General features: G+C 37.8%; 1 protein-coding gene across 2 annotated transcripts in view; it reads right to left on the minus strand.

Moving 5' to 3' along the window:
• kif5c (kinesin family member 5C) overlaps positions 1-19,179 on the minus strand; it is a 171,640-nt gene that overhangs the window by 86,749 nt on the left and 65,712 nt on the right. For both annotated transcript variants that reach the window (XM_039757346.1, XM_039757345.1), the window contains exons 2-3: positions 8,618-8,705; positions 4,497-4,570 (exon numbers count right to left, since the gene is read on the minus strand). In XM_039757346.1, the coding sequence (XP_039613280.1) occupies positions 4,497-4,570; positions 8,618-8,705 (162 nt within the window). The remainder of the gene's footprint in view (positions 1-4,496; positions 4,571-8,617; positions 8,706-19,179) is intronic.

A 19,179-nucleotide genomic window follows, 5' to 3' on the forward strand; every position in this document is an offset into this window, starting at 1 on the left:
CTTTACAAATCACAGTCATCTTGTAACTGTGCACACCTGGACACCCCTCAAACTCCACCTGGTTGCCGCCCTGAAACAACCATACATTAACTATGCTAATGAACATCATACATATGCAATAACGAAGCTGCAGAACTTCATGGACTGGAAGAGAAGCCTCCCATCTGACGCATCAAGACCTCGGCACCAGCGTTCAAGAACATCGACTGTGCTCCGCAACTGACCACACAAGATTATGGGGAGCCTTATAGAGCCTCATCTTTGAGTTCTGGGGGTCAGGAAAAAGTGTCAGGCGCCAGCATCTGAATAGGTAGCTGCTACCACCTGGCACATGTCATGGCATGTTTGAATAGTAAAGGCCACAGGAAACACTGAAAATTCAGCAAGTTACCTAATCAGCAAGCCAACCATCATATAAAGTACCATCACATCTGCAAAGATACCTTGTCTTAACATAAATGAATTGGAAGTTGACCCAGGACACTGAGGCAAGACATTTGTCAGTCTTATCTTGGCATCACAGGTGGCTTGTGTGTTAATGGAATGTAACTGTTTGCAGTTAAAAAAAAAAAGCAACGTCATTCTCACTTGGTGCCCTTATTACAGTACTGAGTGTTACTACAAGTAGCCTTTTCATGCTGGCAAAAACACGTTCCTGAAGAAAACTCAATGTAGTGCCCCACCAGTTGGTTAAGGCTTGTAGCACAGCAGGCCTGACACAGTGAAGCTGGGCTGTTAGCCACCTCCTGAGACGTGACAACAGGTAGCCGCTCTAAACTGAGAAAAACCCAAAAAAGTTCTTCTGTGCAAATATGCAGCATTCACCCATTTAAAGGGGAACTAAAATAGAGTCTATACAACATACTCAGTACTGTCAAAGTGGAATATGTTTGTCACGTTAATTCAGAGTCTAATAACTCCTTGATATGAGTTATTATATGCACAAGTTGTTATGTAGCTGGTTGGGCAGCATTTCCCTATTTCATAAAGGATGTTGTCATTTACCAGTTTCTTCGAAATGTTGCATATGGATGGGTCAGAGCTGCGGTAAATATTCACATGGTTGCCTATCAAGTTTCTTTATAAATCCTAACATTTGCATGGAAAGCTGAGTAAGCACAGTTCAAGCCTCTATTTGTGCATTAACTAGTTTTATGAATCTGACTCCAGGTATGGTAAAATTGTGATGATTTTAAAAAATACAATTCAGTATTATCTAAACTTTTCTCAGTGGATGTTTTCACAATTAAATGTAAGTATATGCATTCTGATCATCAAGAATATAACAGCCATCTCACTTCTAAAAGTGTTACAGCTCATAAGCAATTCATTACAAGCTGCTTCAGGCAATTTATTAAACATTTATTTTAATCTGCTATAGATATTCAATGTGACTGTGCATTGTCTAATAGGAAAAGCCATTGTTTTTTTTTAGTTCACTATTCTGGTTTCTTTTCCAGTTGGTTATTAGAAAGTAGCACTGGTCTATCACAGTTCCAGATTCTCGGCACATCCCCTGTCGGTACACAGCCCCCCATCTGCCTTGTTTTCTTTTGGTATTCTGCTTTATTCCCATATTACAAAGATGATTAGCTTTGATAAACTGACCAGGCCTGAATGGGTGTGATTGTGGGTGTGTGAGATCAATGCAGGGAATGGACTTTGGGGCTGGTTGCTACCTTAAGCCTGATGCTGTTGTGAATGGTTTCACCTCAGTGAGACCCTACAGTGGAAAAGGTTTGTAGACCGTTTAATGGGTCCTTTAAAGTACCTTAAATAAATAAAGAAAGCAAGTTAACATGTTTATTAAATTTGTTTAGAGTAGGGTCACCTTTTTAGAAAGGGCTGCACTTTTCAAAAGTTGTTGCTTCAAGATAATTTACTGGGCCAAAATACATATTCTCATTCATCTAGACTGACCTTTTTTTCCACACAATGACAACATTAAATGGGCCCATGCAGAGTGTAACACATCGACTGTGTGAGCATCTGATTTCAGCCAAGACCAGTCACTTCATTTCAGCAAGACAATATTTTTCCCCACAAAGGCACTTGGCTCCATTTATAGTATATAATTGTATATGTTGCTCTTGTGCAGTACATACAGAATTTGCCCTTCAACGGCAAGTATATGCTAGGTTTCCGCAGAATTACTGTCCGGTAAGCTATACATTCTATTCATCAGTGAAGAAGATACAGTATGGCATTACATTAAACTCCTTGCGATTCATTGATATAATACCTTATTCTTCTTCAGAAAAAAAAAAACTATTTAATAAAACTTTAATTAGAAGACTTTTGTCTGAAATAATTCAATTAACAATTTACAAGGGCCCAGGCACTGTTATTCAACCAATTTAAATGACCTCAGATTTTCTTAATGGTTTGAAAGTTCTCTCAACTTTTTCACTCATCTGTACAAAGGCAAACATCAGCAAAGCTTTGAAAAACAGCAATAAAAGATCCCAATGTGGAGTTCTTGGGTATCCACCTGTGCAAGCCAAATGTTTGGACTCTGAACCCCTCGCTAAAGAGGAGCTCAGGGGCTGAAATTAGGCGGGCAGCACAGTAAAGTTTTCATTCCAATCTTTGGACAAAGATAAAAAATACCTTCATTCCCGTATATCAGAAACCAGCAATTATTCATGAATATGACACACAAATTAGAACATTAAACATGAATTATAAAAGGAATTTTAGTGAAGCACACAATTTTCAACATCTGTGCAAGCATTATTTTTTACCTCAAGGTATCAACAGAATATATTCGATCAAACTATTTAGTTACACTGTAAAAAATAAAGAGCACATACTGAGAACAAAATACTTTCACACAGATCAACAAGCAACCATTGTTTACTTTATGGAAATCTTGTCATTTAAATGCAGTGGCAGTTATATTGAGGCCATAAGGTGATTCTGCTCCTATCCTATATTTTTCGAAACTCCTGAGCTTGTTAAAATGAAGGAAACATCGTGTATTTTCCTGGCAGTACACAGGCAGTGGTTAAAGGAAGCACAACAGCAATCACTTGTACAGCTCTTTCTATATTTTGGCATGCTAAACTTTTTCATTATGTTAAACTTAGTCTAAACACCAAAGCAGCCTTCACACTGACTGATTTTAGGCCATATGAAACACGAACAAGTGAATTCCAAATCTTACAATGGCTCATCAAAAATTTGTCTTATAAATTTATAAAAATATTCTGTGAGGGGTATTAAAGAGGTGGCACGTTGACGCAGTGATAGGGTTGCTGCCTCGCAGTAAGGAGACCTGGGTTAGCTTCCCGGGTCCTCCCTGCGTGGAGTTTGCATGTTCGCCCCGTGTCTGCGTGGGTTTCCTCCAGGGGCTCCAGTTTCCTCCCACAGTCCAAAGACATGCAGGTTAAGTGCACTGGTGATCTGAAATTGTCCCGTGTGTGTGTGTGTGTGTGTGCGCACCCTGCGATGGGCTGGCGCCCTGTCCGGGATTTGTTCCGGCCTTGCGCCCTCCTGTGTTGACTGGGATTGGCTCCAGCAGACCCCTATGACCCTGTGTTAGGGTATAGCGGGTTGGAAAATGACTGCCTGACTATTAAAGAAACACATAATATTGTAGTGTCCAAGCCAGGTTGAAGCCTTTTTTTTTTTTGAGTGTCTGCTAGGTCCGATTGAGGGAGTGCGGATTACAACACAGAAGACTGACAGCAGGGTATTGATTAATGTGGTAAGGGGGGGTGGGACCCGGACCCGGGACAGGAGGGGGGGTTGGAGAGGGTGCTAGAAGGTTGTGTTTGGGGTTATTAAGTTGGCGTCTTCTCTTTTTGAGCCTGACGCGGAGGTCGCTACAATATTATATATGATAAATAAATTACTAAATTAAAATACAAAAAGGATAAAAAAGCCGCAGTTGCACTAGCATTACCTCAGTACTTATTCCGGTAATTTTAGCAACTGTAATAATATATGCTCAAAAGGCTAACATGTGGGCAAAGCTGAGCACAAAACAAAGTCAACATACAGTATAGTTTATATTACACACCTTAGAAATAAAAATAAAAAATTGTAGTCACAAAATGTTTCACTGCCCATAAACACCCAGAGGATAAGGGCCAAGTAGCAGAAAAGCTTGTTACAATTAAATTCTAAAAACGAGCGAAAACAATCATTCATAAAAACAGCTTGTCCAAATAACAGTGGAGAGTTTTGGTGATTTTAATTTCAGACTTAACTAGAGAAATCCATTGGAAATTTAGGAATAATTGTTATCATTAGTGCACTAACTTGATTACACGCATCTTGCTCTGAGATAATTACGTCCTCCTGCTTTCAGTTATTCTCATTATATTGCTTGGATAATAAGTGACTCAATTTGTACCTAAGAAATATAAAAATATCTTCATCAGGAACCTTAATTTCTTGACAATGTTCTTCTGTTTTGTTTCAAAAAAACTTAGTATGATCCTAAAAAAACTGGTGACATCATACTGAAGACATGACAAGGTGTAACTCACCTCCATAGTATGTGTTTTACCAGAGGAAGTCTGCCCATAAGCAAAAATTGTTCCATTATATCCTCCAAGGACATCTGCAAGGAAGAAGAATCATTAAAAATGTATTTATAATTCCTTATGGGAAATCTAAATAAATAGTGCCAGTGCTGACAAAAACTAAAATGTATATCCATAATACAAGAATACACTGATTCAACAGAGCACAAGTTCTAATTATGTAAAGGTGGCTGGCTCATTTTTATGATTTGGGCGCTGACGTTAATTCAGTTGACTTCAAATTCTAATTAAAAGTGAATCTGCTCAGACTTTGCAGCATAAATTATGGACATACAGTACCCACCAACAATGACTTTTATAAAACCAGCACAGTCTCTGTTGTGACCAGTTTACATAATTTTCACAGAGTCTGGCCTTTCAAGAAACTGACGACTAAAGCGTCTCCTGCTGCTGTTTAAATACAGCATAAATTACAAGTGGACATTTATATTTAAAATAACAGCTTAAAGGCATATATCACATGACTGGAGATTTGATTTTGCAATGAGAATTTTTTATTCATAATGCTGACTTTTTTTTTTTTAATGTTCTAAAGATTTGTATACTAATTACATTGCACAAAAATGAACACTAATTTCACAGATCAGCTCAATATCAGTCAGTTCAGATGTTGTGAAATGGGTAGAACATTTAAAACTTTATTAATCTATATTGCACATCTGAAAATGAACAACAAATTGTGACTGTGTATGCTGATAACAGAATCATCTTCTCAAAATTAAGTTTGCAGAAGCAACTGAATATGGCCATTTTAAAGCAAAGCCACTGACGCCTTCTTTCAAGTAGAATATGCTTCCTCGTTGGAAAAAAATAACCATTTTAGTGTGCTACGATATTAAATTTAACAAGTTTTAGGATACCTCACCTTTCCCTACTCCCTCATAATGTTATGTTTAAAAATATGGGTTATTCCTATATGTGATAAATGCATTATCAAAGACTTAACAATATAAATAACTAATTTGTGTCTCCACTTATACTACTTTATTATTCAAGTATGATATTTACTATTTATTATTATTATTATTATGGATTTGGAAGATAAATGTATCATGACTTAAAAGTTTTGTTTTTTTTTTAACAACCAGAAAATACAGGCAAATACATAACTTGTTCAAGGACCCCTAAGTGAGCTGCAGCTGGGAATTCAACTTTCAGACTTTGGGTTTAAAGCCCAGTATGTTAGCCACTACAACACAATTAAGTTTTTCCTCAGAAAGTGTATGTAGATCGCACGTTTCAGAAGGTCTGTTAAGAACTGCTGTCCTCATTATAATACATGGAAACTTGAACAAAAATCTGACGTTGTACAGTATGTTACATATTTCTAAGTTCCCCTGTTCCTCACATACAGTTCATGAAATGCTAGAGTCCAATCTAAACTGTACGATATCTACATTATTTCTCTTATTTCTATGCTATTTCAATTAAAATTCCGAATATTATTTATTCATCAGACCCATTAGTGATCTTTAGAGAAAAGGAAGTCAGAACTGGCCAGAAAACTACCTTTCAAGACCTAAATTACTTCCACCTAGTAAAAAATTACATTGTACTCTTTTGATCCCGCTCCAACCGCTGACATTTTTTTTTATATGGTAAAGTGATTATCCACTTCCAGCAGGGTACTCTGCCAAGAAGCAATCATTATACTTGGTCTAGCCATCAATGGGGAATTGCATGCTATTCAAAGTATTCTAAATTGCTGCACAGTTAGAGTCTATTTAAGCATTTGCTTCCTACTTTCAGTTTTAAGGAAATTTAAAATTTTCGGAAGAAAGAGTGAACATACCAAATGGATGGAATCAATATTGGAAAGCAATACTGACGTTGCCCAAAAGACAGGTGCTAGGTTGTGTTTTTTTTTTTAATTTAAACTTACAAACTAGTAGAGGTGTAACAATAGGAGCACACTTATTTGTATTGCCTAATATGGGGAATTTGAAAGGATCCACTGCTTGGACTGAATACATCTGGGGAGTTTTCACCTTCATTGTATCCACCGCTTATTATCTACAACCGTAATCAGTAAACCTACTAATGAATGTGTCCACTTTCTTCTTGAGCTGGGGTGTGGAAAGGCTAACCTATGTTATTATGGGCTGTGGAGTCCGACTCCTTAGTTTCTGGTACTTCCGATTCCGACTCCAACTCCCCGACTCCTCTGTATTTAATATGCTAATGTATTTCCATGTTGATTGAAGGAAGGCAATATACACGTCATTTACCCACAGAACTACTGGCTAGGAAGCTCGCTCTCTTACCGCATTGGCCAGTGTAAACAAAAGACGAGACCCCCTGAACACACATCAGGCCATAGCACACACCTACACCTACATCACTACACTTGTTTACACTCAAGTGAACTTGTTAAACACATTAAATCTGAAATAAAATGAAAACATTTTTTGTAATGTACCATAATCCAGATTACAATATGTGAATGTCTTGTTGTATAATAGCTCAGCTAAACTTCACGCTAGTAGTAACAACTATGCACTGGGCTTTATTCTTACACCAGAGAAGTACTTAAATAGGACTATTGTTTGTGAAATGGGACATTTGAACTTCATTACAATTTAAATTTATTAGGAGTCGGAGTCAGTACATTTTTGCCAACTCCGACCCCGACTCCAGTTACCCAAAATTGTCTCCGACTCCACAGCCCTTGTTATTAAAAGGTTTACCTCCATACGCTTTACAAAAATTTAAGTAGCAGGGTTTGCACATTACACGGAAAACAGAAAGAATGATGGCTCATTTTAAAGTAACCATACCAGTTACACAACAATCAACCCATTGTGGCATCCGAGGGGGCGTCCGCCCTGGTTATGTTGGGGGCCACGGGTAAAGGGCTTAGAAGCCCAGCCCTGTAGGGACCCGTGGCCACCGCCAGGCGGCGCCCCGGTGCCTGAATATCCCTGGAGCCCTGCACTTCCGCCACACCAGGAAGTGCTGGGGGGGAAGATGACAGGGGACACCCGGACGGCTTCCAGGTGCACAGCCATCACTTCCGCCACACTGGTGCGTGGCTACGGAGGAGTGCCGGGAAGCAGCTGGAGCCCTTCCGGGTTCCTATTTAAGGGGCCGCCTCCCTTCAGTCGATGGTGAAGTCGGGTGGAAGAGGACGGAGCTAGAGAGAGGCACAAGGACTGTGAGGCCTGGACATTTGGGGGAACGGTGCTGGAGGCACTGGGAAGTGCACTGACGTAATTATTGTAAATATAATCGAAAATAAAAGTGTGTTGGGTGAAATTAAAATGTCCGCCTGTCTGTGTCCGGGTTCAAGTCCACACCATCAATAAGTACTTTTATTTTCAATAAACTTTTCCTTCTCCTGGAGTTACACTAAACTTGTAACAGTGGTGTCTGCCTGTTACCAAGATGAGTGCATGCTGTTAAAAGCCAGTTCATTAAAGGAAAGGGCTCCTCATTGAGCTACAACAGCAGCACTGGGGAACCAAATCTGAATGTGGAGGTACAATTCTCTGCTAAGAGAATTCTGTGAGAAAATTTAAAGGCTCATGTACTACTGTCCTCTTTTAATTATTTTTTGAAGAAAAATACAGGCAGTCTTGGCCAGCATAGTAGTCACTGTTAGGGAGTACAGAGGTCAAGCCCACGCTTTAAGAGTACCTACTAGCCTTACTCTTACCTTTGTTTTAAAGCAATGATTTTAATGTTTCAAACTGCTCATATTATAGAAAACACAAGCTTAAAATTAAATCCATCAATTAATTTAACAAGAAATACACACTTCATCCAAATTCCTAAAACTATTCATGTGTCCAGTAACTGTATTCTGCAGTCACCATATTTGTATTTAAAACTGATGATCTTTTGATGAAAACAGCAAAGGTACAACACAATGAGCCAATTAGATGACATGGTTTGTTAAATGGCACTTAGATATTCTTCACTCTAAATAACATTTTAAACCCTGAAAGAAAATTACATTTTTTAATTATTTATCATTGTGAATACATCTGGCAATTAAGTGTATCCTCTTCTACACAAAGGCCAGGAGCACAGCTTGCTTTAAGGCATTCAAGAACTAAACTTACCTTTAACAATCTGCTTTGCACAGGAGTTGTAGACTTGGTCCTGAGCTGTGTTTGGTGGTAAAACTCTGTCAAACACATACGGCTTGCCCTGTGAAGAAAGGGAATATTACAAGTGTTAAAATGCAATTTCATCAAAACCAGGGGCTACAAAGTTGATTTTGTTAAACCACATATGTATGTAAGTACTTACCCTGGTATAGAATTGAGAAATATTATCAATGCGTTCTGAGGGAGTTGACCATATACTGTACGGAGATAGACTCCATATACCCTACATCTCCATCAGATGTGTATTATTTTTAATTAAGAAATACCCATGCCTGTTGTGAGAGTACAGGAATGGTTAAAGGTCTTTGCTATAACTTTTCTCTTAACCTAATATCAACCCTTGACCTTAACTCTGTTAGTCAAATGGCCTGCACAAGCTCCCTGTAATCAACTGCAATGGATCTCCAACCCTAAGAGACCATAAAGGCAGTGCAGTATTTAATCTTGGAGAAAACTGAAATGTAAAATCAATATGCATTTTCAGAGGAGGTACACGGCAACCGAGTTGTCTATGTTGCTTGTCTACTTTTGTGTGATATTCTCATTCACATTCTGACATTTTTAAATGTCAAATTTCTGCCAAAATGACCCTTAACAATGCTATCCAATATAAAGCATTTCTAGAAGAAACGCGTAACTGTTTGAGTTTTACATCTCTTTCATATTCCCAAAGATGCTTATTGCTACCATGACTTGCAGTTATACTGTTTCTACTTTTTTTTTGCTTTAACAAGATCCTTAAAAGGTAAGTCAAGTTATAAGTCTACCACTCACCCATGAAAACTGGTTGTGGTAGGGATTCCTGTCAGTGCAGAGAACAGGAGTAAATCGTCAAGCACCCCACAGAAAACTATAAAACTTGTGGGAGTATAAGCCTGCAGCAGCGATGCCCTGCCTTCCAGGACTAAGAACAAACTCTCCTGTTTGAAACATTTGAATTAAACTGCTCACTGCTTTGATATATAGGCAGTTTGTACGGTGTCTGCTAGAATGTCAGCATCAATCAGGTCAAAGGAGAGTTGCCAAATGCTCTGGACACAGAAAGCTTGTTTTGTACTTTACAATCAATTGTATTTTAAATGGCTGGATCTAAACCAAATCCTATAATGAGTACAGGATATTATTAAAATTACAAGATGTTCCAATGACAATTCCCTCAAATGCATGGATAAAATTTCTCCATTATATATTTCAGCACATTACGGGAAAAAGGTCCTATGTACAGTCTTAAAAATAAGGGTGCCAGAGTGGTTCTTCAGAACAATGCAATAGTGGAACCATTTTTGGTACCCAAAAGACCCATCCACATGAAGGTTCCAGAAAGAGCATTTATTTATTTAGATCTGCAGCAAGCCCCATACAGTAGAACACAATGTTTAGATTGCAACAGATCTGAGAAATGCTAATGGGTCAGTCATGATTTTACAAGAACACAGGCTAAAGTTAGGTTCTCTTAATCTGTTAGTGTATGTAGTTGCCTTCCATATTTCAGCTTTTTTCCCCCAACATATTAGGAAATTTTTCAAAGCACAATGAAATAAATTGATATGCAAAGAAGTCTTCCCAAAATTAAATGCTGCTTTGCCAAGCAATAGTTCCACGAGGAACCACACAACCCAGTGAAGAACTGTTAATGCCATTAAAGAACTATTATTTTTAAAAGTGTATGTGTCACCTAATAGGTGCTTTCTAATTTTCCAAAAATGCAAACCAGTGTCATAAAAACCAGCATTTTGACTTTTCACATGTATCCATAGTGAATTACAAGAAAGGCTCCACAGTGAACACCATCAAAGTAAAGTATAACGCAACACAAGGCATTACAGAAACAGGTTAGATTATTGGATTTTTCAAGAGAAATGGCAAGGAAATAGGAAAACTCTGGGAAGCACATTTAAATAGCCTGGCTCGGAGTTGGAATATAAAATACAATAAAGTGAATGTACAGTGCACACTCTTAGATACAACTGACAGTGAACACCGGAAAGTAGACGTCAGCAAAGCAGGTACCAGGCAGTCACACATAGAAGAATTATGGAAGAGAACTGTGTAAGCAGCTGTGTAATGTGGACAAGAAAAGGTGAATTCTGAGGCATACTCTTCATGTTCTGAAAGGCTTAGGAAGAGCTCCACAGTGCCAATGCCACAAACAGGAACGAGCTTCTGCTAACAGCTGCTGTCTTTACACCAAGTTGTATTGGGCTGTTGGTACTACAAGGGGTTTACCAGTGCAGTTTTAAAAAGGGCATCCCTAACTGAGAAATACTAACCTGCTGTGTGAGCCTTGAAAGCTCTGCTCAAAATGCATAAATTCTTCCCTTTTCTACTACACGGTTCATTAGCTTTGTCATGTAGTTGTCAGTGATCAATATGCTGGGCAGGCAATTTAGTTTTTGAGAATTTCCTATTCATCTTCAAATGGGTAGAATTTTATGGACTTGACAAAGATTTCAAAAGGAATTATACAATCATCACAAACTATGGGATTTATCTTAGCATGTACACATACAAAATTTAAATTCACAAACGTTTTCTGTTCATTAATAGTAAAATACATTTTTCTTAAATCAATGATAAAAAAATTAAAAGTCAAACCTTAGTATTTCTTGGGGTATTAATATGCTATGATAAACACCCAAATTATCAAGATTTTTTTTTTAACAATATCTCTTTTATAAAAACCCTTTCAAGGGTTTCTGAGCAACATTAGTAATAATAAGCAATAATCCTGGCATAAAGACATTTGCCATCATGAAGCTTAATGTTTGCATCACCACATGAAGAAAACATGCAGGAAGCATTACTAGCTCAGTAACATGAAAATTTATATTTAACTGAGAAACCAGTCTATAAAATTTCAACCCTCACCAGCTATGATCCTTTATTTTTCCAAATCTTTCTCTGTACTTTTTTTTTTAATGTCCCCACATTAAAACTGCCTTGAAGAAATTAAACATTATTTCAAAAGGGAAGCCACTTTGTTTGAAATATGTTCTTATTTTTAACAGCTACAAACAGAGCTGGCACTGCCTGAATGGTGTTGTGATATTTTCCCCATATCTATCTGCGTGGGTTTTCTAACTCAATTTCAAAGACACGCAGGTTTTTATATATGATTAAGTGTGGGTGTGTGCTTAAGCGTGACCTGTGATGGATTAGCACTAGAGCTTGAAGTGGGCCGTATAAGTACAAGCAGTTAAAGTATGCCTACTGATACTTCATTCCACAACCAACCGATAATTAGACCTTTCACCAAGTTTTCACACTTCCAGCCCCACCATCCTATGCATCTGTGGTTCTTGGTGCAAGGAAAAACTTTGTAAAGCACTTATCTAAGGGATACCAGTCTTAGCATCATCTAATTCAAATTCACAAGTTGCTCTCATGGTAATCTGTTCCCCGATTTTTGCCCCATCTCAAAAAATGTCTGAAAATCAAGAAAATTAATACAATGTGCACTTCTCAGATTGTACCCTTCTGGTGCTTCCTTACAAAAATTCTAGTATATTAATGAAACATGACCTACTCCTCTAAATCCATGCTGGCAGGTGACATATGTACCACATGATGCTCAAACTTTTCTTTAATAATCGCTTCCATCAATTTATTTATGATGTAGTTTAAGTCTACTGGTCTACAGTTACTTGGATCAGTCCAATACCCATTTTTAATCACTTTCACCACATTCCAAACCACATAAATCTACCCAATGTGCAATAACTTTAGAAAAATATGCATCAATGGCTTATATATGTACACGCTAACATCTACCTAAGCACTTGAGGATAAACGTTATGTAGTCCTGGCGATTTGCTTGATTTTAGCCTATTTAACCCAAGCACCACTTCTTCCATTACAGTTTCCAAATCACTAAATGCCACCAAGATTTTCTCTTTAACTGCTGGGGAATGGGGGTATAAAGTTCACATTTGAAAACTTGAGAAAAAATGTAGAGCATTCACTATCTCACAGTGAGTATATTTTAATTTCCCTTCCTAATACCATGCACCCTGTGAGTGTTCTTTTAGTACTAAAATACTGAAAAACTCTTACAGTCATATTTTCCCTTTCCTGCAAAAATTCTCTTCAATTGCCTTTTACCATTCCTAATACCCCTTGTAGCAGGACAAAGTAATAGTGCTGGACAAGAACATTTGCTTGGAGTGCCAAATGGGCAACAAAATCCCATTTAATACAAACAAAAAGACATGAAAATAATGAAAATGAAGCACTTCAATATGCAGCTTTGAACAGAAAGACATCCACCGAGCAGAACGATAACAAAAGAGATTTCAGGCTTGTGTCCATACAGAAGCCAGGTCCACTTCAAAATGAGGTGCCATACTATGTGGTCATTTGGTCATTCTGCTTTTAAACAGTGAGGAGCGGAAAGTGCGGAGATTCTTTTGGATCAGTGCCCTCAAGACTGTGAGGGAAGAAGGAGACAATTCCGTTAGCATTAGCACCCCCTTTCATCCCACTATTTACTTTAGGTGAGCCCAGAAGGCGAGCCTCTGGCGTGCCTGCTCGACACCCTTTTAACCCCTGCTCTAATGCTTAAATAACCTCCTCCAGTTTTGCCATGTATGCCTTATACAGTTTTTGATTCCTTATTTATCCATTGCAGAGTTCTCTTTCATTTCTTACTGATCTAAATTTTGGGAAGATCTTGTCCTGCAATGTAAGTAAAAACAAATTTAAACCTGTACCACCACGTCTTGACCAATTCCAAATTTAAAAGTTCATCTTTTTTAGACTTTGCAGCTTCCACTCACAATTTGCTGTACTAAAGATAAAATCTGCCCTTTGGCCTTCAAGTTCATTAAAAGTCAAGAACACCACTTTTTAATTTGAACAATTAATTCCGTTGTTTAAAATAAGACAGAGAAATTTGGCTTTTTTGAAACTAATTCCATATTCAAATGTACTTTCTTCTAGAAGAAAGTCATGCCACCTAGGAAATGCCTATATTCTACAATATGATGCGACATTTCTTGAATTTTCTCCAAGTAGAACAACAGGCACGCAATTGACACTTTTAAAATCACCGAGTCCACATTCAAATATTCTTTCTGAAAGAAATAACATCACCCAAAAAGAAACCAATCATTAGGCATATCCATCAACACTGCCTCTAAAACAAAAGAAAATGGATAACTTATTTAGTATTCAATATTGTTAGAATTAGCAAGGATTTAACAATTTGGCAAGGCTTTATTAATAATGTTCTGATATAAAGAATATGCTGGGTTCTCTGATCACATAGCTCTCAAAAATTGGGTTAGTGAAAGATTATTGAAAATGATTTAAGACATAAATGTATGGTATACGGTACAAATTCTATCCTTATGACCTATTCATTGTAAATATTCTATTGGTTTTGTAAATTGAAACAAAAAAAATGGAAAAACACATGCTTGTCTGCTTTTATAAAGAGATTTGGGTAGTGTAAAAGAATAAAGTACAAAAAAATCAATGTTCTCATCATATGCATGGGTTTCCTCCGGCCATAGTGTAAGTATAAGTGTTCACCCTGCAATGGACTGATGCCCTGTCCAGGGATTGTTCCTGCCTTGCGCCCCATGCTTGTTGGTACCCTACTTATGATGAAATGTGACTAGAAGATGAAAGGATGGAACATTGATGTCAAGCTAGTGAAGAATGCCCTATGCCAACCTAAGTATTGCTTCAGCGACCTCAATCCCCAAAGTCTTCTATGATTGTGCGTTTTTTTTTATATAGTGTATGTGTTATATTGTTATATATTGTATTACTAGCAAAATACCCGCGCTTCGCAGCAGCGAAGTAATCCCTTAAAATTTTTATTAAGAAGAAAAGTAAACTTTTTTAAACTGAGGGAAAATATACCAATAATTATTTGTTAAGGATCTCTTTGTATGCCACGTTGTCAGTTTGGCCTTCCGGTTGTAATATTACCAAGCTGTGTGCTGAGCTTACTCTTGGGCATGCAACATACAGTTGGCCATGTGAAAAGCAATCTTGCCTCAAACTCACAGCTTGGATTGCTGCTGTCATAATCCGTTTGAGTTTCATGGTTTGTTTCAATTACGTTAGTATTTGCAGGACTTGTTGTGTTGAAGTGACATTCGGCATCTGTCAAGCGTTGTAAGCATACAACCGGTTCATCGATAACTTCACATCCAGCTTTTGAGAGTTGAAACATTCATAAACATCAATGTCTCCACTACTGAAATCGTCACCTGTGAATTTAAGATGTTTAAGAGGCATTGGCGGTTGTCGAAAGGTGTAAAATATTTGGCCATTTCGGTACACTTGAAAGCGACAACCAAACAATTCAGTGGCAGCCATCAACTCACATGCAGAGCCATAGGTGAAGGGCTTAAGCATTTCACTCTTCTAGTGCTCCTGTGTAATATGATTATCTCCTGTACCGTCATCAGTCCACACCTTGAACCTGTCCCAGTCATTCAATAAATAAGACACAACGTTCTTCCGGATATCAAGAGCGAGCCTGATATGGCCGTGCAATATGTAACAAAGACAATGGAAAAGGCAGGTGCCATCTCCGGGCATGGAAACCACTCGGTAAGTGACAGTTCTTTGATCAATGGTGATCACCTCGATAGACATGTTAATGGGGGTACGGTTGGAACGATAAAGGAAATGGGTACCTGAACAATGTAAACTAAGTCTAAAATACCTATACAATAACTATAATCGTAATAAGCGAACAATAAAACAGCGGAGAAGCCGTGGATTAAATAAAAAGGCTGCAATTATCAGCAGGGAGACGTGAATACCATTGCAAAGCAAGGAAGGGAATGAAGAGACCGGAGCGACGATGGCCTTATATAGACAGACAGCCAACAAGATGGGAGGCGCTGGGATGGGGGACCCAACGCCGCCTCACACGGTGACCGAGGTGCAGGCTATGGACGTATATATGTACATAAGTACTATTCAGTTAGCGTTGGGAACCCGCGTAACAAATTTCTTGAAGATGGGCCCATAGGTAACAAAGTCCGTTGGAAAGTTCAATATGGCGGCCGACAGTGGCGTCATACCACCGAAATAAGTGTGTACATCGGTTTCGGTTAGCGCAGGGAAGCCGCCTACCAAATTTCATGAAGATGGGGCCATAAATAAGAAAGTTTAACATGGTGGACGTTGTCGACCGTAATGACCGTTACGTGTAGAATTTCGAAATGAAACCTGTTTAACTTTTGTAAGCTGTAAGGAATGAGCCTGCCAAATTTCAGCCTTCTACCTACACAGGAAGTTGGAGAATTAGTGATGAGTGAGCGAGTGAGTGAGTCAGTGAGGGCTTTGCCTTTTATTAGTATAGATTTATTGTATGTGGCCAATGGCTGGATTCTTTAGGTATACATGCTGTAGGTTTAGTGAACACTTCTCAACATCAAAACCTCATTAGAAGGGGAGGAATTTTGCTAGTGTGCACTGAAGGATTTGCTGGAGATGCAGAAGGGCAAAGGATTTGTTTACAGGAAACTGAAACAGTTGAAAAAAAAAAAAAAACAAACAAACAACAAGACTATTTACCTGTAGACAAGCATCTAGAATTTCTAGAATATTACAAACCAATTTAATGAACAATATAATATAAAGCCCAGTCTGGTCATGCATGCTTATTTTAAACCACTTGAAAACAAACTGCTTTGTTATTTATATTGATTGCTTACATGCACTGATGACTTTCTCTTAACAGGAATTAGAGACATGCAGTTAGACAATTATTTTTTCTTCCTGGGTGAATAATTTAATCAAATCACTAGAACACTCCTGATGACTTGTTCAATTGATCCAATTACTTGTTTAATTTAATCAAGATCATGACGTTGAGTAAGCCTGACAAAAGCTGACTGATTTGCTGAAATAAACAATGATTCCCTGAAGTAAATGCTGTATAAGCGTATGTAAAAAGTCATTTTTGGCAGATAATGTGGCTAAAGCACGGCTATCGCTGCTTCAATCCCAAACACTGATTCATTCCAAACTGGCAAGTAACACCAAATGGAGTGTCAAGAGATGCAAATATTGTGCAGCTCTTACAATGTGTGTTATTCATTTCCCATGCAAAATGTAAGTAGTGAACTAAATGACCATTAAGAAGAAAAAAAATGTTCTACTTCATACAATATATGATGGTTGTGCATTCTTTTCTGTCCCAGGTACCACCTTCATATCATTTTAGCATTAAATAATGATTGGAAATTCTGCAAGTTGACAATAAAACTACTAAATTACATTAGGATCTGGGAAAATTCAAAATTATTTCTACAAATTTAACTACCCGAGAAAAGAATTTACAAGTTGTTATAACTAGTCTTTAGAATTAATGAATGATTAAAAAAAAAAAAAAGTAATATTTCAAAAGGTTGACCATACAGTAACTTAAAATTTCACAGAAGCGAATTTCATCTGTGTCTACATTTCTTAAATTTTATGCTATAACTGGCATGAAAATGGCAAACAATATTATAAAAAGTCTTTACTTTTACATTTAAAAAGAATGGCACACTGCATGTTTCAGAACAGTACGAAACATCTATGAGAAGACTAATTTCTCTGGAAGGGACTAGATTGAGTTTACAATTTCCAATAAGAGCCTCATGGTAGAGCTGTGCCCTGTTGTGACTCTGGGTCTAGGAATATTGTAAAGGAATTGGAAGATACACTCCTGATTTAACATAAAAATAAGAATAACAGAAACCAATGCAGAGGGATCATGAGATGTATACAAAAACATTTTAATGGGTTTACTATTCAGTGCCAAGGGTTACAGATAGACTTTACAAAAGGTAGCAGGTGCTATCACAGATCTAAACTCTAAGTCAGTGTTTCTTAAACTACATGGGTCACGAGATTTCTACAATTGGGTTGTGCCAAGTTGTGAATTACAACTGAAAAGAATGAGAAAGGGTCACAAAGGGTTTGCGGAAAGCCCCATAATGGGTCACAGCTGCAGTTGCCGATGATTCTCCATGGGGGACCACCCTCTAGGAAGATGTTCGGGGAAACTGCAGGGTGCTAGGCCACTATTCTGCATCGGTTACAGGTCATGAAGACAAACAATAGGCAAAACTGGTATGCAAGAAAAAAAAGTTTAAGAACCACTTATCCACTACTCTAAATAAAAACTAAATGTAAAATAGTGAATACATCTATTGAACTATGCTCTAAACCTGCTTTGTCTATTACTATGCTGAACAGTAGTATCAAGCACAAGACAGGAGACCAGCCTCTCACAGGCTTTCGATCTGATGATTGATCTATTTGTCTCTCTGTTAAAAGACATATTTTTAAACATTGGAAAAACACAGTATAGCCAAATCAAACATAATTAACAACGGAGCAAATTGCAATGAGAGCATAAAAAAAAAAGCAGGAAGTCAACAAGAACAGCAACGTCTCTCCAACTGACCCCAGACTCCAGGGGTAGTAGAGCTGCCTGGCCAAGCAGTTCAGTTGTTCATCTACATTAGAAATGGTTTATAGATCAAGGGCTTATCTAATAGCCTACTGGTATCTTTGAAAATGCTTTTTTTGTTTTTGTTATAATGTTTTCATTCATAACTTTGGTCTAACAGATATTGTCACATACACATCTGAGCAAAATGTGCATGAAAAGTGAATCAAATAGACCTGCCATTTAATGAACAGAAAACATTTGGGCCCTTGCTGGTGTTTTAAAAAGAAAAATGAAGTGGAGTTTTATTCTCCCTAGCTTAATTCTAAAGACTACATTAATTTAACATACCATGGTACGTTTTGCCACATGAATAAAGTATATTTAAAACTTGCCCTCTCTTAAGTTTCTTCCCAGAACTGTATTTTCTGTTTTATCTAGGAACAATCACCTTTTTAAGAGCATAACCAAGCATTTAGGAATCGCAGAAACCCACCACACTACATGTCTCAGGCTAATCTATTAATTATTATGCTCCTCTGGACATGTATTGAACAAACAATGGTGCAAGGAGTGGGTAATGCTGAGGCCTCTCCGCTCCAAAAACTGTTTGCATGTTCTGCTCATGTCTGTGTGGGCTTCTGCAGGTATTCAGGTTGTGTAATTAGGTAGATTTGAGACTGCAAATTGGCCCAGTGTAGGTATGTCAACCATGGGATGTACTGGAACCCCATTTAAGAAGATGAGCAGTGTTCAGATTACAGAATGGAATTGGCTTAAATGCACTGTGGTGTCTTTTCCACCATAGAAACCTCTAAGAGTGGATCTACAAACCACTGACTTTATTCCTAACATGTAGTTCTTTAAAAATCACAACTTATGCAAGCACATCAGCAGCAATCATGCTGGGCTTTACTTCATCAGACACCTCAGTTCCTTAGTTAGAACTGCTCCTCAGCTGACTCCAACTGTTAAAGGAATGGACTAATATTAGTATGAGGCCGGATGCTTGTTTTTCCTTTGGGTTTAACATTATTAGCAATGAACTAACATCTTTCAGAAATTATTTGGAACGATTTTCATTTTTCTTTAAACAGATGTAAAA

This window comes from Polypterus senegalus, chromosome 6 (genome assembly GCF_016835505.1).
Source record: "Polypterus senegalus isolate Bchr_013 chromosome 6, ASM1683550v1, whole genome shotgun sequence".
NCBI classification, from domain to species: domain Eukaryota; kingdom Metazoa; phylum Chordata; class Cladistia; order Polypteriformes; family Polypteridae; genus Polypterus; species Polypterus senegalus.